Source organism: Helianthus annuus, chromosome 17, assembly GCF_002127325.2.
Source record: "Helianthus annuus cultivar XRQ/B chromosome 17, HanXRQr2.0-SUNRISE, whole genome shotgun sequence".
NCBI lineage: Eukaryota > Viridiplantae > Streptophyta > Magnoliopsida > Asterales > Asteraceae > Helianthus > Helianthus annuus.
In genome coordinates, this window is record NC_035449.2 from 2,859,449 (window position 1) to 2,882,531 (window position 23,083).

Consider the following 23,083-nt stretch of genomic DNA (forward strand, 5'->3'; position numbering starts at 1 on the left):
TAAAGGAATGTTGAATATATGCAAAAAAAAAAAAAAAAAACAGTTTATATAACATATACTAATTAACTGGCAAGTATAGATACCTTAACTTTATGAACAGACGAAGAACATCCAATATGATCACTTGTGTCGACAGGAAAGGCAGCATTTCCCTTAGTCCTATTCTTGACCATCTCCTTATATGCTGTTTTATTAAAGTAATTAAATAATATTAGAAATAATATGCAACGTAGGAAAAATAAGAGAGAGAACATCAATTTTAAATTACCATTTTGGAACAAATAGTCATCAAGAAATTTTTTTATTTTTTAATTTAACTTTAAATTTTATCATTAAAACAATGTTGGAGGAACTCTTATGTCATTCGAATGTAACGATTAAGTAAAATGGTAATTTGATTGTAATTCTAGTTTTCATTTGATAATTTCAATATATAACTAATTAACAACATCAATACTAAAAATGTGAGCAGTGACTGTTTTTTAGGGAAATAACTGATGGTCAATATCAGTGGATGTCAACAATTCCAAAGTGAGCAGTGACTATTTTTTCCTATCAGTGGATACCCAACAGTTTTTGAAACACTGATGTTTGGACAGTCAGTGGTCAACACGGAGATTGAAGAAACAGAGGTTGTATTTCAGTAGTGGATAACTTTTAACAATCAAATGTTTGAACCAATTTCAAGAATACTATACCCAAACAATCAATATGGGGAGCTTAATAATCATCACAGTGTATTTGATTTTTATTTATTAGTATAAATATGAAACAACTGTTCAATTTATAGTACAGATCAAACCACTATAGAGATGTGATAAATAATGTTACATATAAACACTGTTGTAATAAACACTGATGCAATAAAAATTGTTACATATAAAACACTGATGTGATGACATCTAACAACCTAACAGACTATAAAACACTGATGTGAAAAACACTGTTACATAAAAACATTGTTAACATAAACAAAGATAGAATAACTAATGTTGAAGCTGAACCACTTTTGTTGTTGGACACTGTTGTTGGACATCATAAATTTCAGATGTAATTTCAAAGGTAAGTAGTGTATATCCTTATATGCTGCTTTATTAAAGTAATTAAATATTAGAAATGATATGTAAAGTAGGAAAATAAAAAGAGAGAGAACGGTAATTTTAAATTATCATTTTGCATATTTTGAATTTCAAAATTACTGACATTATCAATAATTACTGACTTGATTTAAAAGCAATTGACATGATGACTTTTCTAAATTTTATTTTAACTTTAATTAAGAGATAATAACCGTCAATTTAAAATTCACATTTTGCTTAATTCAAATGTCCAAAGCTCAAAAATTAGCATTAATTACTGATTTGATTTGGAACAAATAGCCATCAAGAATTTTTTTTAATTTTTAATTTAACTTTAAATTTTATAATGAAAACAATGTTGGAGGAACTCTTATGACATTGGAATGTAACGATAAGGTAAAATAGTAATATGATTGTAATTCTAGTTTTGATTTGATAATTTCAATCTATCAATAATTAACAACATCAATAATAAAAATGTGAGCAGGGAGTGATTTTTAGGGAAACCACTGATGGTCAATATCAGTGGATGTCAACAATAAAAAAGTGAGCAGTGACTATTTTTTCCTATCAGTGGATAACCAACAATTTTCGAAACACTGATGTTTGGTAAGTCAGTGGTCAACACGGAGATTGAAGAAACAGAGGTTGTATTTCAGCAGTGGATAACTTTTAACAATCAAATGTTTGAACCAATTTCAAGAATACTATACCCAAACAATCAAGATGAGGAGCTTAATAATCATCCAAGTGTACTTGATTTTTATTTATTAGTATAAAAATAAAACAACTAAAGTGATGTGATAAATACTGTTACCTATAAACATTGTTGTGATAAACACTGTTACATATAAACACTGATGTCATAAAAATTGTTTCATATAAAACACTGAGGTGATGACATCTAACAACCTAACAGATTATTAAACACTGATGCATGGTTGCAAAAGTCGCTAGGCGCTCCCTAGTCGGTCGACTGGGGAGTTGAGAGTACTCGGCCTAGGCGGAGAGTACACGGGGAGTACTCGGACATGCCAAATTATAAAGAAATTAGTTTTCGGAATTAAATATATGTCAAATAATATAAATTTACTAATATTTATAACAAAATACGTGAAATTGATATTTATTCTTTAATATGATAGGCATAGAAATTATGTTTTATTTTATTTTAAGTCAAACTCGGCCTGAGTTGACCTACTAGATCCGATTTTGTCCGATGTTGACCGCATTTGACCGATTCCGAGTAATTAGTCGGAGTTGAAGATAGTCGCCTCGGCAACCTACCTTGTAGCGACTACTCGGAGACTACTCGGCCTTGGAGACCTTGTTTTACAACCATGCACTGATGTGAAAAACACTGTTACATATAAAGACTGTTAACATAAACAAAGATAGAATAACTAATGTTGATGCTGAACCACTCTTGTTTTTGGACACTATTGTTGGACATCATAATTTCAGATGTAATTTCAAAGGTAAGTAGTGTATATCCTTATATGCTGCTTTATTAAAGTAATTAAATATTAGAAATGATATGCAAAGTAGGAAAAAAAAGAGAGAGAACGACAATTTTAAATTATCATTTTGCATATTTTGAATTTCAAAATTACTGATATTATCAGTAATTACAGACTTGATTTGAAAGTAATTGTCATGATGACTTTTCTAAATTTTATTTTAACTTTAATTAAGATATAATAACCGTCAATTTGAAATTCACATTTTGCTTAATTCAAATATTCAAAGTTCAAGAAATTATCATTAATTACTGATTTGATTTGCAACAAATAGTCATCAACAATTTTTTTTATTTTTTAATTTAACTTTAAATTTTATCATGATAACAATGTTGGAGGAACTCTTATGTCATCGGAATGTAACGATTAGGTAAAATGGTAATTTAATTGTAATTGAAGTTTTCATTTGATAATTTCAATCTATCAAAACACTGATGTTTGGTCAGTCAGTGGTCAACACGGAGATTGAACAAACAGAGGTTGTATTTCAGCAATGGATAACTTTTAACAATCAAATGTTTGAACCAATTTCAAGAATACTATACCCAAATAATCAAGATGAGGAGCTTAATAATCATCCAAGTGTACTTGATTTTTATTTATTTATTAGTATAAAGATGAAACAACTGAAGTGATGTGATAAATACTGTTACATATAAACACTGTTGTGATAAAAACTGCTACATATAAACACTGATGTCATAAAAAGTCTTACATATAAAACACTGAGACGATGACATCTAAGAACCTAACAGACTATAAAACACTGACGTGGAAAACACTGTTACATATAAAGACTTAAAGACTGTCAACATAAACAAAGAAAGAATAACTAATGTTGATGCTGAACCACTGTTGTTGTTGGACAGTGTTTCACCTTTGGTTCATCAGTGCTTGTCTTCAACAGGACTTTGTTGTTGATCAGTAGTTTGATAATTGAACAGTGGATAATGTTCATCAGACTTTGTGTACAACCATCGTTATATCCAACAGTTGTTAGGCAGATCAGTGTTTTGCCTTATTAACTTGTTATAACCACTGTCATTGTAGGAAACTTAGCTGGGCAGTGCTTATTGGGGATCTACAAGCGATTACAAATGAATCAATGCATCAATAAACGGTAAATCAAAACGTTACAAATACCAAAAAATAAATCACACAAATTGAAGTTACCTTGGAATTGTGCAATCACTTTGATGTCCATGACAAAAGCACCTTCATAAAAAACAATGTAAAACTGATTGTAAGATTAACAAACCTGGTATCACCTTTCAACAAACCTGGTATTACCTTTTGTGCTGGTATCACCTATCAGCAAACCTGGTATCACCTTTCACATTTCCATCTCCTCAACAATCGTCCGGCAGAGGTTGCTTCTAATCAACAAACTCTATAAAATAATAACAATAAAAAAATAAGCATAAATCTATATATTCTGCTTAGAGTGCTAGAATAATAGTATAAAAGTTGAAATAAAAATAGAGGATCAAGAAACATAGGAGCATAAAAAATTACTAACATGGGTGAATAAATCAACAAAAAATCTTATAAAAGACATAAACTACAAACATATCAAAATCAGTCTACTCCTAATCACATGATACAACAAACCAAACATCTGAAACAATAACAAAGGAAAGACAAAATCAAAAGCTACAAACAGATTTATTCATAAATTTCAGATATATACAATAATAAAAAGATTATTAGAACATACCAGTGTCAACAATTAAGAGGAGTTGTACAAAAGGGTTCATCGAGTAAGATAAGAAACCTTAGAAGATCTGCTTCTTCTGAGGGTACAAAAGGGTTCATCGTTTTCAGTATGAGAAAATAGATAAAACGAAATAAAAGTTCTGAATGAAAAAACATATCTTACATGATTATTCTCTTCTTCAACCACTCGACGGTACATGATTTAGGGTTTAAAACGCAAATGTATCCAATAGAAGTAACCTCTGCCGTACGATGTTGAGGAGATGAAAATGGGAATGAGAAGGATGAACATCAGAGAGAAAGAGGATCTGAACATCGATCGGAATAGAGCAGAGCAGAGGGAGGGAGAAAGTGGGAAGCCCTAAATCAGTAAATGAGGGAGGATATAAATAGAAGAGGGCAGTGGTACTGTTGGGCGGGAAAAGAGAATTGAGGATGCCCTAATTAAGTGACACGTGACCCAAATAACTTTAATTTATTATATATAATAGATAATAGATTTCATGTATTTTATGTTTTTATACTTTTATTTCACGTATTTATACCTCTATTTCATTTATTTATACATCAATTTCATGAATTTATACATCTATTTTAGTATTTATACCTCCATTACATATATTTCTAAGCAAAAATTGTAGACAAATTAATCGAACCGATTATAACTGAATCGAACCATGCATGGCCGGCCCTGGCCGGTGGGTGCCCTGAAGGTGGGCGAGGAGGACCACCAGTCAGGGCACGTTATTTTTTATAAAGCATCGATATGTATATGTAAAAATAAATAAATTAATAGGATATACTCATACAAACACCAACATAAGCCCACTTACAAAATGATTTTTATGGTTTAGATTAGGTATTAGCCCATTGGCATTAGGTTTAAACCTTTAGTGGGCCCAATACCCAATCTCGTTAAGGCCTAAGGATATGTTTTTTCGAGTTCGAATATGGTACATGAATTCTTAGGGCCGGGCCTGGAAGTTGGAACCATGCAAACCCCTATCAGATATTTAAGTGTAAATAAAATCAAAGGATGAATAGGCACGGATCATCCGATAATGAAATGTGATACCAAACAACCAATTTTGTGATTTCTTTTACATAAAGGAGTTGATTAACATCTAAATATGTTGGGAGGTAAACATAATCTCCAATCAAAATTAAAATGGACTATCAATCTTCCTGATTAATATACTAGGTTAGAAACTCGTAAATTGGGTTAAATATATGAAACATTAAAATAGTGAATAATTTTAAAACGATATTTTAACATAAGATAGAAAATACGAAAGGGTGAAATAAAAGAAACGGGAAAAAGAATCTTGTATGTACAAAATTATGACAAATGACGTAACTAGTTATTTATTTATTAGGTATAGATTAAGATAAGAATAAATCTTAGTTTGTGATTCATATATACATCAAATTGCATTTTTTGGTCTCAACTGTTAAAGATTACATGAAATGTCATTATAAGTTTTTAGTTGTAGTTAGTTTTCTGAAAATAACCATTTTGTTCTTAACAAAACATGTAATGTTTACCATTTTTCTTTGTTTCTCTTATCAATTCATTATGTTTTTTTCCTTTACTTCCTTTTCTTTTATTTTGTTCTTAACAAAACTTGTAATGTTTTCCATTTTTCTTTCTCTTAACAATTCTTTATGTTCTTTTCTTTTACTCCTTTTCTTTTATTCTATTATTCTTTCATCACTTCTATCTTTTACTCTTTCAATAACTGACCTGCATTATAAAAACTCAATTTCTTTATAGGACTTTAATTAGTTATATATATTTTTTCAACATTTATTATTTTTACACACGATTTCTTAATAACCACTCTTGCATATAACAAAAAACTAGATTAGAACCCCGTGTATTACACGGGCTGAATAAATGTGAATTTATATACTAAATAATAAAATAATATATCTTTAAAAACTTTGTTTATTACATGGATTGAATACATATAATTTTATATACTAAAAAATAAAAAGTTATATCTTTAAAAACCCCTTGTATTGTTGTACAGGTTGAATAAATATAATTTTATACATCAAATAATGAAGACTAAATTGCCATTTTAGTACCTGAGTTTTGTCCAAATTTGTCATTTTAGTTCAAATAGTTTTTTTTTTTGCCTCTGGGTCCCTAACTTTTCCCTTTTGTTGTCATTTTGATCACATACACTAACTCAATCCAAAAACTCCATCTTTAACCAGGGGTATTTTGGTGATTTTCATTTTAAATGTTTTCAATTGTCATTTTGATCCAATTCCAAAAAATCAAAAAAATTCCAAAAAAATTCTAAAAAATCATAAAAATTCTAAAAAATCATAAAAATCCGTTTCGGCGCGAACCGTTTCGAACCCGAACCGTTTCGAGCTGAACCGTTTCGACGCGAACCGTTTCGACCCGTAATTTACAAAAAAATTATATCTTTAAAAAACCCCGTGTATTACACGTGTTGAATTTATATATCAAATAATAAAAAAATATATTTTTAAATACCTCATGTATTACACGGGTTGGATAAATGTAATTTTGTATAGTAAATGATAAAAAAAAGTTGTATGTTAAAAAACCCTGTGTGTTACACGGGTTGAATAAATGTAATTTTATATAGTTAATAATAAAAACTTATATCTTTAAAAAACCTCGTGTAATACACGAGTTGAGTTCTGATTAATTTCAGATTTTGATTTCCTGCATTTTCTCTCCTATTAAATAATAATAATTTTTCTCTCCTTAAAATTACATCTTAAGTCATATTCTTATTTTTATAAAACATATTTAAAAAATATGTAATATTTTATTTAAAATAAATATATTTAAAACATTTACTGATTATAAAAAGTTAAATATATTTAAAACATATTACTGATTATAAAGAGTCATAGACAATTTAAATATGTTACCTAAATTTGGATGTAAAAGTATAAACGTAAATATTAAAATAAAATCTCTCTACGATATAATAAAACTATAATGTAACCTATTCCTATATCTAAGGAAATTTATTATAAAAATAATAATTTAATATTAATAGTATATTTTCTAAATAAGTTTTTAATCTATACTATATCTCTACCTTATAATTATATATATTAAATAGTAGGGGATGGTTCAAATGAAAACCACTTTTATTGTGAAAACTCGAAAACTAACTAAAAAAAGCCTAAAAAACACACAAAATTTTTTTTTTTCAATTTTTTTTTATAAAAATCGCTAGTTTTTATATATAAAAAAAACTTTTTAAAAAAAAAAAAATTTGTGTAGTGCACATGTGTAATAATACACATGTGTAGTACACATACATATGTGCAGTATTACACATGTGCACTACACAAAAAAAAAAATTTTTTTTTTTAAAAATTTTTTTTTTATATTAAAAAACCTGCGAAATTTTGATTGCAAAAAAAAAATTAAAAAAAAATTTCTTGTATGTTTTTTTGGCTTTTTTTAATTAGTTTTCGAGTTTTCACAATAAATAGTGGTTTTCATTTGAACCTTCCCCTTAAATAGTATATCTCTATGTATATCTCATAAATAATTATTTAATTTTAAATAATTATTTAATTTTAATAGGCTAAAAAATAGATGGCTCCAATGAGTGACATGTGTCCTCAAAGTGGTTTCTTTTATTATATAGTATAGATAACTACGTATCTGGAAAATGCATTTAACAAATAAAAACCAGATTCATTGTTTACAAATTTTAAGTTCATATCGCAATTCAACTCATCATTTTGTATACGTTTATTTGCAATAATAAATAACACAAGTCGAGATTTATGTGACCAACTTATTATATTTCTAAGTGACCTAGTGGTTTAACGCTATGTTAAAACAGTTAATTTAACGCTAGTTTAGAACTTTTATTTAACACTAGTGGTACAATTATATAGATATAGAGCTCTAAACAAATCTAAAGTTAAACGAGTCAAACTTGAAGTTAGGTGGGCTCAGCCGGTTTACATTCCAAATATGATCTATTGTTTGTTTGAAATATAAAAATGAGAAATGAAAAAAGCAAATAACTAAACTAAATGAAAAATGCCTTAAGCATAAAGAAAGATGATTCATATAATTTTTGAAGATTAATTATAAAGGATGCAATATCTAAATACATAAAAGATGAAAAAGTGACCGATTAGGTCTGATTTTGACCGATTTTCCCTGATTTTGACCGATTTTGACCACTGCCGCCTAGTTTGACCGATTTGCCAAAATCCAGGCGGCAGACTTCCGATGAGCGTTTAATCACCGCCTAGGCGCCGCCTAGACGCGATTTCTGCAACATTGACTAACACAGCTAACATGCGTCCTCTTCTGATGAATTTGAACTTGCAAGTGGATAAACTCGTCAAGTGACGACAGGGGAATGGAGGACGAGTTTACCAAGTGCAAGCTCACGTGTTGAAATTGCATCAGGAACAAGTCAACTACGACAAAATCAGCATGGGTTGACCATGGTTCACCACCAGCAGAAGCTAAACGAAAAATGCAACATTCTACACTTCAACTACATAACAAAAACACATGTAAACGTATTTTTTTTCTAATTTCTCGACATTAAGACAAGAGCCGACATGTTTTAGAAACAAGCCACCATCACTCGACAGAGTGCGGGCACAGAAAAGACAGAAGTTCAAGTAACTTATTGAAACGAGATGTAGATGCAAGTGGAAGGGGGTGAAACGTAAATTAAAAATAGATAACGAAAAACAGTAAGAAATAAAAAATAAAGATAACCAACTAACCGCTCCTAAATCTTGTCATGGAGGGTTACAACCAAATCATGTGCATCATCTAGAAGCTTCCAAACATCCAAATGTCCAGCCATGCTATTACACTCTCTCAATATCTCATCCATGCTGCTATACTTCTCTATAATTTGCTTCCTCCGTTGTAATACACACGCCGCTATTGCATACAGCAACAGGTCATCCGTCGGTGGGGCCCGCAGCCTCATCTTCCCCCAACCCGATTTTGTAATCCCCGCTCTAATGGCGGTCTGATCCGCCCACATCACCTCCCACAGACACAATGTTTGTTCGAAGTTGAGCTCTCTTCTGAACAGAACCACCACCATTCTGTACACAAAGAAACAATCCTCCGCCTGCATCTCCTCCAGGTGGCGGTATAGATGCGAGTCTTTCCCCTTGATGATCTTTGACACTATGTTCAACTGCCGCCTGATCCCCACCTCATCGAGTCGGAAATTATGGCGGGCTTTTTTCATGAAACCGACGAAACACCAGAAGGCTTCACTGTCGTCTTCTACAACTGAAATAATCGGCGAAAGTAAATCGCTCATTCCTTGACAGTAACCGATTTCCGAGTCGTACAAAGCGTATGCTTCTAGAATTGAAACTAAACGTGCAGCGTGGAAGATTCTACACGCTTCCAGATGAGTGTAGTCCTTGAGGCATACACTCTCGGCTAACTCGTGTGCTTTAGCGGAATCCACTGCTGCTTGAGACGGTGTGTAAACGATCCATTCGTCGTTTGCACGGATGGCGTCCAGGCGAATGATTCGCTGCCATGTGGCGAAACTTTCTGACTTGTGTGGATTTATGGTTTTACCTTCCGTGTTTGAGGAAGTAGTATCGGATTCTTGTGTGGTTTTTTCGGGGCCCGTGCCATCACATTCTTCAGATGAGTCGGAATCAGACGACTCACTTTCGCTTTTGCAAGCGATTTCGTTTCCGTCACCAACTTCATCCAGTTTAACGCTGTCTGTTTGATTCTCAGGACTAGACTGGTCAATAACTTCACCACCATCTGTGCAGTCGTCCTTGCTGTCGCTTTCACAGATTTTGTTTATCTCGGTGGTTTTTTCACGTAATTTGTAAGTTTCTTGACACTGTTTCCTAAGCTTCTCATACTCTTTCCTGCAAGGAAGAAATTCCATATATAAATTAATTTTAAAAACATTATTTGGGAATTACAAATTACAAAACCAATTAATAAGTAAAATGATGGCTTCATGGGGTCAAAATGTTAGATACCTATTTTTAGTTTTCACGGCATCTCGTTCTTCTTTCGAACTTTTAAGATCATAGCTGCAAGGGAAAAAAAGCAAGTTATCAGGTTACATGATGAGTTCTTTTTTTAATGAATTATAGCTTAATTAATAACTAAACAAACAAAATGTAAATAATGTAAAAAAAAAGGTTAGAATGACTTTGCAACAAAGGAAGGTCCTGCATGAATGGTAAGAAAACAATACATGTAGAAGTTAATGCACCTTAATGTCAATGCAAAATACATATTTTCTAAAATGTTTAACATGTATAGGAACGCATGATAGGTTTTAGGGTGCTTACACTCCAAGAAGAAATGTCCAAACTTCTGCTCTTAAGCTAGGATGAACACCCTGCATAAAAATTACAAAATCAAATAACATAAGCATGCTGAAAGGCATTATAGCTAAAAGTAAACTAATTTCCAATTATAAAACACGCTTTCATGTGAATTTATGCAATAAGGTAACAACATACCCCACTTCTAACTTTCTTCAAGAATTTCACTCCACCGTCACATAGTCTTCCATCTTCATCAAATAAGCTTCTCCATTGTTTCGGCTGAACAGCATGTTTTCTTCTCTTTCTCGACCAAGGTGATTGCAGATGACCCCTACATCACAATAACCATTAAAAACATTAAACCTATTATACAGAACCACATATCAAACAAAAGTAACAAGAAATTACAGACAATATAAAACTTTAAAAACCTCTAGTGTGCAGTGATAATCAATAACAACAACTAGTGTGGAAATCAACAGTATATGATCTTCTCAGTTCTCATCACTCTTTTCACATTTTATAACTCCATAGTCAACGTAAACTCACACAATGTTCTAATATAACAATTTTAACACAGGATTAATGAATTTGTCACAGTCCATACTCCATACCGAACAGTATTAATGTGACTTTTCACAGAGTGATATAATCATAAAATCAGACAATTAAGTAATTAATTTGAACAATGTTTTGTAACTCCATAGTCAACTTAAACCTACACAATGTTCTGATACAACAACTTTAACACAGGATTAATAAATTTGTCACAATCCATACAGAACAGTATTAATGTGACCCACACAGATTGATAAAATCAGACAGTTAATTAATTAATTTGATATTAATGTGTGCTTAAGAGTGCTGGAGTAAGACATCATCCTCGCCATGAACAAATAATAATAAACAAAATCCACAGTTTGAACATTTTCACTACAGAAGTAAGAAACCTACAACAGATCTGCTACACAAGCAGAGAAAACAAGAGATTGAAGATCGAGATCTGGAAAACGAAGGAGAAATGAGTGAAGAAACTGACCTATTTGTAGAAATTGGCGAGGACGATGATGATGATGATGACGACGAAGAAGCAACGACTAATAAAACCGATCGCAAATGAATCCACGACGACGACGGAGACGACGACGGCGTCGGAGAAGACGAATCCGGTGAAGACGAAGTGTGACTCCGCCGGAGTACTCTCAATACATGTTGTTTAGGCCGTGACGCCAACATCTTTCCAGTTTTTAACTAAATCTATACCTAACTATATCTATAACAACCTATACGAGCCCTAGATACTCAAATCACAAACTTAGGGTTTCAAATTCAACCGATCTATCAATAATCCGATTTTGAATCTGAATGTGTTTTTGTTTTTGTTTTACCTATTAGAGTAAACGAGAGTAGCAGCCACAGCGAGTCCAGCCATCACCGTGACGGCAATAGCTATTCCGGCGTTAGATTGAGATCCATAACCATAACCACCACCGCTACCACCACCAACGCCGCCGCCGGTCATCCAAAAAACCACACCTACACCTCCGTCGCTCTTTCCGTCAACGAAACCGTAACTTCTCCGACGAGCATCACCACCGGAGAATAAATCAAACATCAATGAGCAAATCAGCACCAGAAGAAGTGAAATTACAACATTAACCTTGCTGTTCTTCCTCCTTATTGTTGTTGTTGTTAGCCCTAATTTTCTCCACACCATAACCTCTTTAAACACCTACTCTGGTCCCCTTTCTGAGTGCTTTAATTTGTGTTGTTTATGTTGAATTGATTAATTATTTAATTCTACTGCAAAATACTCGAATCTGATTAAGTATCGTTGATCAATGAAGATGATGATGACGATTACATATCTGGTTTCTCTCTCACACACCGAAAGTGACACACTAGAGAGAGATAATAAGGCATATTTGTGTGTGTTATCAAATGGTAGTAGTTATCGAACTTTTGCCTTTATTAGGCCCAGGCCCAAACTTTGTCAATACGCTTCTTTTGAGAAATCATCAAAGTTGAAAATATCTTGTTTGAGATAAAATAAAGTTAATTTGTCTCATTTGCACTTTGCAACATGTAACATGCGTTCATATTGTAACATGCGTTCATATGATATGTGAAGTAACAATGTAACATGCCTCTATATGTTTATATGATGTGTGACTTTGGTATTTTAAGGTTTGAATTTATTAGTCAAACAATATTATAACATAGGGTTGGAGTTGGAATGCATTTTATATAAAGAGTTAAAAGAGAGTTGTAATAAGTGTTTATATATAGTTTTGATTAGATGCAAAGAGAAAAAATCACAGTTGCGGTTGGAGCGACAGAGAATGTGGCTATAGGAAAAAATCACAGTTGCGTTTTTAATCTTTTATGAATCATATTTGAAACTATAAGGCCATAGGATGTGGCTTAGCGCCACCCCGTCATCTCATCTATTTTAGCGTCTTTGGGCGCCATCAACCACACCACCATCGTTAACAAGGGGGCGCTATGGCATCCCCACCAGCGTGCTAACGAGTGTTGAAGGGAAAAGCTGGAGAGGCCCATATGATATCAACCAATCAAATCTTTTCACTTTTTTGTATTTTGTTTAATAAGAGGCTTTAATGGGCTTTAAACAATTGTATACAAGTTAAAGGGAGTGACTTTAAAGCTCCTTATGTGACATGACACTAATGTGGCGTGATAAAGCCCCTAGAGGCTTTATACCACAACCTCTAGCCTAAGTTAGTTTTTGTAGTTCTATAGCTATTTTTTTGTAATAAATGTCCTCTAATGTTATAGTACTTATTTGCGATTTATAATTAGAAAAAGGAAAAAGAAAAAGTTTGTTTTATTTTCAAATTTTAAGGGCTTGACCATAGTTTATTCCATAAGTAAATGAGATTCCCATTCTTTGCTTTTATTAAAGGAAAAGGGTGGTTTTTGGGAATTCACTTTTGAAATACATACATACATACATACTTTTTTTTAATTGTTGAATGATTAATCATATTAAACAATTAAACAAGACTTAAATTAACAATCTATATATTAATGGATTTAGTAAACCTTGACTTAGCAATGACTAACTTCATTAGGGAAATAACTCTCTGAATTAACACAAACTACCATTGATTTGTTACAATATTAATTTACCAAACATCATAAATTAAATTCCTGCAACCAAATGTAGATCGAAATTTCCAGATTAAATGATCATTAATAAATTAATTTCTAAGTTATACAATTTGTATTATTTATCATCTCTATCTAGTAAAAAAGGATAAAGATAATACAATTTTAATATTTAATTAACAAACAAGTTAAATTTCCTCATCTTCAATGTATATCATTTAAAATCTACCTATGGAATTGGTAAAGAGGCAAGAAAACTTAACAATAAGGGAAATTTATTAATTCAAGATTAAAAATTGGAAAGTTTGGTTGTAATTGGAGAAAATTAAGAGAGTTTGCACATGGCAACTGTAATTGTATGATGTGAGGGGACAAGACAACTCCAAGGATAAACCCATCCACATGGATGTCAATTGCAAATCACGTGAGGTTTTTCGATTTCCGAATATGTTTCATTACCATATGATCATAATTGTTTGCTCCATCTTTACACATGCATATTTCATAGTTCATGCTTTTATTTATTTTAGAAATCATTCACTATCATATGTTTCGAGTACATGATCTGAAAGTACGGAACTAGTCAACTAGAGTACGTAGTAGGTACAGATTGCAAAAGAAAGTAATACCAGCCGTTTAGTAAACATAAACAGCTGGTTGTCCCAAAATGATGAACAAAAGTGTAAGTAGTTTTTCATGGTAAAACAATTCCTTACTTACCTTGAGCAGGGCCAAGAGGCTGACCGCGTAAGCCTCGGCTTTTCGATCTTCTTATCCTCTTCTAGAGAGATCATGGCAAGGTTAGATGGGTTCTCTATCATAAGCTTGGCTACAAGGTACCCCGAGATGGACCACGTTTGATACTTCCTCGCTTGCTTCCCGATGTAACGTCCCTTCTTACCGTCATAGTACTCGGGCCACGCGTCTTTTGAAAGCCGCTGCTCCACCAGCTCTATCGCTCTTTTCGCAATTTGAGGCCTTCCCGCCTTGATGCATGCGGCTGTCAGCAGCCACAGAAGAACTGCAAAACCGCCACAAATATGTTGTAAATTTTAGCCAAACATTAACCTAGATTAAACTTTTAGTTTAGCCGTTTAGGAGTCACCTGGCCAAGAGCCGCCATTGTGATAACTCCAGCGTGTGTTCTTCGGATCACAACCCGTGACGATGTTCCACTCGTAGCCCTCCAAAGCGGGGTATGCAATCTTCAACGGCATCTCGCCAATCAGGTCTTCCCAACGTTCCTCCACCAAGTCCATAATAGCCGTTGTTTGCGCCATTGTGGCTAAAGAACTCAATATAGCAATACAGTTGCCAACTAAGAACCACCTGAAGTCCATGCGAGCTGGGCTCACGTTTCCAATGAAGTAGCCGCCTCTCAACGGCATGAAATCAAACACCCAATCTGGGATGGACTCGGGTATGACATTGAACTTGTTAACAGCTGTGTGGGAATACTCCTCTGTTTTGTATCGATAGATGTTGTTAAGTTGGGTGAAATCCAGCCAGTAGTAGTTTCGGATGTGGTAACTTAGAGCTGTAATCCTTCTTTCGATCCGTTCAATCAGTTTGCTTGAATCGGTGTCCTCTTTAAGCATTTGTTGTGCACACCTCAGTGCAAAAAAGAAGAGAGCTTGGATCTCAATTGGATATCCATATACACCCTGCCACACATGCAAGTTGGAGCTGATTATGTAGTATCATAAATGATAAATCTTAGCAGACCAGGTTAAGGAAATTAAAGCTTACCATCCTCCTGTCAATCATGCTACATCCGTCGGCGCATAGGAGGGTCGGGAAAGTGTCAAAACCATCAGACAAGCAAAGGTCGAGTATTAACTTCATTCCTTTTTGCACCTCAGGTTGCTCTGCCAAGGTGTAATCTTTTGTACACTTAGTGTATGACCTTAAGAGTATAATCCACCAGAAACCGGAATCAACTGGTGCAACTCTTCCAATTGCACTGCCACCGAAGTCAGCCTTCAACACCTCCTTTTTCTGGAAAGATTCATACATGACCTTAAAACTGGCAGGCATGACACCTTCTCCGAGAGTGAAATTGTCGATTGTCTTTTTCCATCCTTGGAGATGAAGAGTCTTTAGCAAGAAGTTTTTCACAATCTCTGGCTCGTGAGATGGAACTTTCATTAAGTAGGCCAAGGCTGTAGGTACAAAGTCTCTCACAAACACCTGCACCAGAATTGCACAGTTCAAGGTTGAAAGACTATACAAATAGCATCTATGGTGGACAAGTGTATATACGTTCGTCCATAATGAATGTTATGATGTATCCATATATGTTCCACCAGTTTTGCTAGAAACCAAAGTGGAGTGACACAATTGTGGACAACACACATATGAATTATGCTACTAGACATCTACCAAATATAGATACAAATTCATACCACTATACGTAGTGATAGGATCAACGCATATCATCCCAATAATTATGCTACAGGATATCTATCAAATATAAAACATATACATTATATATCCTTGCTAATAATATGTCGACCAGTTACTACCATTTGTGCATTTTGAAAGTGATATTGATTGATTAACAAATTAAACGTAAACACTTTTCTGGTTTAAATTAATGCTGCTAGAATGTAGCATTTGTTTCTATACGTGCACGCATAGTTGTATATCATCATTGATTGAACCTATCGGACCTATGTGAATCTACAGACACATCACATCAGCATATAAGCACATTTGACATATATGCATCAAGCAAAAATGATCATACAAACACACTTGCAAACAAATCAACGATATACACAGTCAAAGACAGAACATAAACGCAAGCAATGAGTTCCACTGGATCAGATAAGCAGTGGTGAGTGGAGTAAATTAATTACAATTCACGAGCACAATATCGATCCGTTCCAGCTGTATGACACATTAAAATGATTATGTGAAACAGAAGTTAATTATAAGGATAACATGTGCAACAAATAAGCCTGTGTAATATGCATATGCACTAGTACAATTTGTCTAAGGCAAGCAGATTAGTAATATTAGGTCTTCCTATGCCTAATTAAATGTATCACACAATCGTTCATGCATTTTAAAAGTGATGATTGATCGATTAACAAAAAACTAACGTAATCACTCTTCTGGTTTGAATTAATGTTGCTAGTATGCTAACTTAGTCCAGTGCAGCACATTGTTTAGAGTGTTAAACAATGTTCAGGAGTCAGGACCTCAGCAATAGCTGGCTAAAGATATGGTACTTTTCTCATCTTCTGGCAGGCCAAACAAGTAGATTATTAGTAGGTACAAAATGCTTCAGTTAGCATTTAGATCCTATTATTAGCTAACCTAAACATCAAAACTGCCTGAAGTTTGCATTCTTTTGGTACTGCTTTGTTAACATTACATCTCAAACACTATCCACAACAGAATTTCAGATCAATTTATATCAGAGAAACATCTCCAATAGAATATAGCATATTTGTTTCTATACGCGACCGCATATCATCATTGATTGAACCTATTCGAGAGTATGTGTATCTACAGACACATCACATCAGCAAAATAAGCATATCTGACATACATGCATCAATTAAAAAATAATCATACGAACACACTTACAAACAAATCACCTATATACAATTCATGAGCAATATTAATCCGTTCTGGCTGTATGACACATTAAAATGATTATGTAAAACAAAAGCTAATTGTGAGGATAACATGTGCGATTTGTCTAAGGCAAGCAGACTAGTAATGTTAGGTCTTCCTTATGCATAATTAGATGTATCACGCTATAAAGCACTCAAGGAGTAAACTGTAAATAGATTGCACATATCTACGAAGAATTATAGAAATCATCAATGAAAATGTGCTTATAGTATATACCTGATTGTAATTCAATTCCTCTGCACTAGGATCGAGTGCTGCTGCTAGTGTTCCAACCGGTTTACTCTGAAAATAAACAAACGAGTTTTTCAATCGAGTCCACGCTTCATCCATCATTGACGGACAACCGCTATCAGATCCATTTGATTTCGCATTAGTCGCCTCAGGCAGAAGGTGAATAAGACTCGTACCGACGCTAGGAGACGGTTTCAAAATCGTTTTATTCTCGAACGAACCACGTACTCCTGACTTCTCCTTCTCCGATGACTCCTGATCAGCTGCAGACTGCAATTGCTTAGATGAATCATGAATATCAGTGATCGGAACAACTTGTTCTTCAGTTTCGAGTGCAAATGTTAATGCATTAGTTCTCTCTAATGCATGCTTCTGGAAGCAATCACGATTGCTGTTGATATTTCGCCAGATATCATCAGTCGAGTTGTTTTGCTTCATCAGTGACATCGACGATACAGATTTCTCTGCATTTGCTTGATCTTCATCCATCTGAAACTGCAGTTCGTCGCTTGAAGAGGAAGTTACTTTCTCGCTCATCGTAGCTATTTCTGTATTCTAGAGAGAGAGTTGAAGATGGAGGGAATGAAAGATGCGTGAGTGTACTACGTACTGTTTAGTGTTTAAATATCGTGACGGGGTATTCTGTTGGAAAATGTTGAATAACTTGAAGGAATTACGTGAATGCCATTCCGTTACATGTCAGAAGCTATGGGTGTGTGGCATAGCTTGTAATTACTACGTAATTGACGGGTTAATTGGATATGTAAGATGGGCAAAACGTGAACGTAAAATTCTTGTAACCAATGATGGTATAACATGTGGACGCGTAACAAACTTTATGAAGGAATGTTGAGGTGACGATAGCTTAAACTCTTAAACGACGTCGTCTTGCTTCAATTGTGTACCGTTTTCTTGGAGACACTTCTCGTCTTTCACTGATTATTGGGTGTAAACGAGCCGGATTGAGCCCGAGCCCGACCAGGCTTGAACTCGGCTCGTCATGTTTTTGTAAAGCTCGAGCTCGGCTCGGTTCGAGCCTACTTATTTGAGCTCAAGCTCGGCTCGCGAGTTAAACCTAAAGCTCGAGCTCAGCTCGAGCTATTTTAAGTACAACTTCAAACAAGTTAAAAGCTCGGCTTGCCTATGTTATCATCATTATTATTATTATATTATATATAAAAAAATAAAAATTTTGTTTTTGTAAGTCAATTCAAATGCTAACATTTTCGAATTTGTGATTTGTAAGTCAATTTAAATGCTAACATTTTGGGTGTTGCCACTTTTTAAGGCTTCGATTGTCGTCTCATGCTACTTTATTATGAACTTTTTTCATTTGACTAGGTTTAGTTGTAAATTATAACTTTGGGCATTTAACTTTGTGATGGTTTATTAGTTTTACAAACTTGTACTTTTAAAATGTTAAATAGTTTTATAAACTTGTACGTTTAAAATGTTAAATAAAAGTATGTCTTGAAATTGGAACTAAAACAAATTCTTTTTTTCCCTCAATTTGAATCCAATCAAATTAACTCGAATCCAAACCAAATTTATAATTCAAACTTGAATCAAATCAATTTTTCCAAGTTAATTGTGACTTTGAATCGAATATAAATCTAGCTTCAAATTTTGAATAATACGATTCGGTTACGACGACTAATTTCAAAATTAAAATATTGAATTCGATTCATATAAACAACTTAAATTTCAAAACAATTAGAGTTAGAGGTGCACAAAACCGAGTTTTTTAATACCCGGGGTCGGGTACATACTCGAGTACAGGTATGACCGAGTTTAGAATTTTCAGGTATTGCCAATACCTGGGTTGGGTTCAGGTCCGGGTATTGGCCAAGAAATCCATACCCTGTGTACTCGGGTATTATAATACCCTATTTCCGAGCCTGGGTAGGGTTCGGGTATGATACATGTATTAAAAAACCCGCATTAGGTATTCAAAAAACCCGGTGCGCTGAATAGAAAAGAAGATGTGCAGCGAACTGTTGTGTGGGTTTGTAAGCGATTTTTTGTAGCTTTTTGTTATTTGACTTCATAAACAGCATGCAGTCCCCAACGACTCTATCAAGGTATCCACTTTCAGTTTGGCGCCAAACTATTTTTTTGTAGCTCTTTGTTGTTTTGAAAAGAAACAGAACAAGTCCCCAACGGCTATGTTACCATTAATAATTTTCATAAAAGGCTCTTGTGAACACAACATGCAATCCAACCATACCCAGTGCAAACTCGGTTCCAGGATTTTTAAATCTAATGTCGGATATTATGTAAACCCGGGTACGGTGTTATGTAAACTTGGGTACGGGTATTTTGAAAACCTGGGTATAGAATGGGTACAAAAAAACCTGGTCACGGGTTCGGTTTCTGCGAAGAATATACATACCTGGTCCCTACCCGAGTAGAGTCGGGTTGAGTATAAAAAGCCTGGTTTCTAAAATACCCGAGTCCGTTTTTTTGCGCACCCCTCTCGCCGGCGAATCAATCAAAATCACCATCTCTGTCAACACTAACCGTCCGACGAAAGTCACGAAATCAGGTACACAATAGCTACATTTTCTCATCGTTTTCACACATAAATTCGCACTAATCAAACGAATTTACTCAGCTAGTTAGTACTAACGTACTCTGTCGTTCCTTTTCACGATCGAAATTTGTGGCTTTTATGCGGTGATTAACAGGAATCATGGATGGAGGTACAACTAATTTCAAAGCGTGGAATATACTGTATCCTGTATACATAAATTCAAAGAAGACAATTGCTGAAGGTAGAAGAATCTCCGCTTCAAAAGCATGCGAAAACCCTACCGCTTTGGAAATCGGCGATTGTTGTGGCCACCTCAAAATTCCTTTCGCTATTGAGGTTTTTCATTTTTGCATTATTTAATTAGATTTGGAATAGATGATAGCTTAATTTACCTAATGTTATCAATGTAAGTATGTTAGGTTTTGAGTTTGTTATTTGGGATTGAAGATTAGGTCCGTAAACGAACCGAACTGATTGGAGCCTTGTTCATGTTCGTTTGTTTTCGTTTAGCATTGAACTTGATCACGAACACAAATGAACATATATCATTTTAAACATAATAAAAGTACATCCTTAATCCCAAACATTAGACAGTAATCTACTTGTTAAGCACTTAATATAATAATCATAAACATAATTATCACAAAACAAAGGCATTAGTTAGAGATAAAAAGCATAAACATAAAAATCCCAAAATAATGTTTCAAAGATGTAAGTTTCTAATGACCAAACACAAACTAAACAAAACAAACGGCCATGAATGGACATAAACCAACATATTACCGAACGTTCACGAATACAATTGAACGATTGCGACCTGTGTTCGTGTTCGTTTGTTTAATTAATAGAACGAAATTTCTTGTTTATGTTCGTCCGTTTATTAAACAAACGGACATAAACGAACATCCAAACGAAGGGTTCACAAACGGTTTGCTGAACGATCGGTTCGTTTACAGGCTTACAGCCCTTTTGAAGATAGTAGTTTTTCATGTTTACTTTGGAGATCTTTAATGGTTAACTTTTGTGATGGTTTTGAAGATTGATAAGGCATATTCAAGGGACTTCATGCAAGCAGGGAGGGTGAGGGTTATGCTGAAAAGATCAGATGGGAATCTGCACAATCCCCTTATTGCATCCAGTAAGCATAATTATATTATATGTGGTTTTTACTTATTTGTTATGATCACATGACTATTAGGCCACCTGGGGCGGTCTACTTTTTGCCCGTGATGAGTGTATATCACGCGTGAAACAATCCCAAACACCACCGCCACTCAATTGTATCACGCATCAATTTGATAACGCGTTGAATGTATCACGCTTGAAGAATGAAAGAATGTGAGGGAATGTGATTAATGGGCATTTCCACTAAAATCCATCACCAGTGATGGAATAAAGCTCAATGACGTGGCGGAACTTGATTGGAAGTTGTGAGTGAGTGATGAGTGATGACCACCCCTACCCCCCTATGTTGATAGTGTTGTATTTGCTTAGATATATGTTGTCTTGCCAACGAAGCGGTGTTAATAAAACGATTTCATGTATATGCAGATTAGTTGATATATTTGGTATGAATATGTTTTAAGATTTGGTAAGTAAGTTTGGTGGAACGATATTGCAGAAAAGCAGTTGATGCTTCGCGTTGCTGAATTGGTTCCGAGACATCCGGGTAGAATAAAGAGACAAGAAGCTGCAGCTTCTGCTTCAAATGCTGCTGCACCTTCAAAGTCTGGGAAGGCTGGGAAAAAGAAGAGATAAGATTCTCATTAAAATTTATAACTTTTATTTAGGACCCCCTCTTGTTTCTATGTACAAACTGGCTTTACTTTAAACTAGGCCCTTTGGTTGCTCAATTGTGAACCACAATAGACATTCTTTTTAATGTTGTGTGTGCTTTTGATCAAGGTTTAAAAAAACGGAAACGAGTTTCGAGGCATTTTCCCTTCGCCTCACGAGGCATAAGCCTCGAGGCGAACCGAGGCGTAAGCCCGAGGCGGAGTTAAAAAATAAAAATAAATATAAATATTATATATCTTATAAAAATAGTAATACTAACTAAATTCATCATCAAATTCATCAAAATAATAAAAAACACACATAAAAAAGACGTAAATTGCTTGAAATTGACACAAAAACTCAAAAACATCAAAAACAAATATCAAAAACCCCTGAGGCGCACCTGAGGCGCAGCCTTTTTAGCGCCTCATCCCCTCTGAGGCGCACATACAGTATAAACCCCCCGAGGCACGCCTCAGAATCGTTTTTTGACCGTTTCGCCTCGAGGCGCACGCCTCAACCGTTTTTTAAAACCATGCTTTTGATATCAAGCTACTTGAGCTTATTACATTTGGTTTATGACTTTTAGGCATTTATCTGCTGTGTATAGAGAACTAATATAGAAGCAGTAGTTATGCTGAAAATGGTTCTTATTTGTTATATAAACGATACCTCTTAAATAGGCATGGAAAAACAAAACGGAATTAAAAACTGAAACTAAACAACCTGATCGTTTATTCAGCAATAACCTACGAAAAACTCACGATTATCTTGATGCATTCTTTCTCAATGGATTCTTCCAACTGTCACGTTATTTGAATTATAACTTTAACGCCTTCCCTTGATTCAAAACGATTTAGTGAGGATGTGTGCCAATTGCTCGTGTCATATGTTTTTCAACTCGCTTAAGATTTAACGATATTTTATGTCAATGTGTTTACTTCTGACATGCTTGATTGTTTCTTAGAATACGGCTCGAGTTATTGTCACAAAACAATGTAGTTGCCTCCCCTCCCTCTTGTAGTAACTCATGCATTAGTTTCCTTAACCATCGGCTTGGCATGAAGCCACTTTTGCTGCAAAATATTCAGCTTCTGTGGTAGATAAAGCTACCATTAATTGCTTCTTTGAACCCC

General features: G+C 34.2%; 3 protein-coding genes across 7 annotated transcripts; 1 reads left to right on the plus strand and 2 right to left on the minus strand.

Moving 5' to 3' along the window:
• Positions 1-8,377: 8,377 nt before the first annotated feature.
• LOC110920702 (TBC1 domain family member 15) lies at positions 8,378-12,602 on the minus strand. 5 transcript variants are annotated; one of them, XM_022164895.2, is made up of 6 exons: positions 12,016-12,568; positions 10,823-10,958; positions 10,649-10,698; positions 10,331-10,384; positions 9,080-10,213; positions 8,378-8,809 (listed from the first exon to the last, which is right to left on the minus strand). In XM_022164895.2, the coding sequence occupies exons 1-5, from the start codon at positions 12,342-12,344 to the stop codon at positions 9,085-9,087; spliced, it is 1,698 nt and encodes a 565-aa protein (XP_022020587.1). In that variant the 5' UTR covers positions 12,345-12,568; the 3' UTR covers positions 8,378-8,809; positions 9,080-9,084. The 5 variants fall into 5 exon arrangements, with proteins under 5 accessions (XP_022020587.1, XP_035842499.1, XP_022020586.1 ...); XM_035986606.1 differs by having other exon boundaries at positions 8,378-8,830; XM_022164894.2 differs by having other exon boundaries at positions 8,378-8,841.
• A 1,651-nt stretch (positions 12,603-14,253) lies between these two features.
• On the minus strand, positions 14,254-18,245 carry LOC110920701 (probable alkaline/neutral invertase F). The gene is made up of 4 exons (XM_022164892.2): positions 17,624-18,245; positions 15,509-15,949; positions 14,865-15,423; positions 14,254-14,780 (listed from the first exon to the last, which is right to left on the minus strand). Exons 1-4 carry the CDS (start codon positions 18,173-18,175, stop codon positions 14,476-14,478), a joined length of 1,857 nt encoding a protein of 618 aa, XP_022020584.1. The 5' UTR covers positions 18,176-18,245; the 3' UTR covers positions 14,254-14,475.
• A 1,804-nt stretch (positions 18,246-20,049) lies between these two features.
• LOC110920703 (signal recognition particle 19 kDa protein) lies at positions 20,050-22,053 on the plus strand. The gene is made up of 4 exons (XM_022164897.2): positions 20,050-20,183; positions 20,326-20,507; positions 21,210-21,309; positions 21,793-22,053. Exons 2-4 carry the CDS (start codon positions 20,331-20,333, stop codon positions 21,927-21,929), a joined length of 414 nt encoding a protein of 137 aa, XP_022020589.1. The 5' UTR covers positions 20,050-20,183; positions 20,326-20,330; the 3' UTR covers positions 21,930-22,053.
• The last annotated feature ends 1,030 nt before the right edge of the window (positions 22,054-23,083 follow it).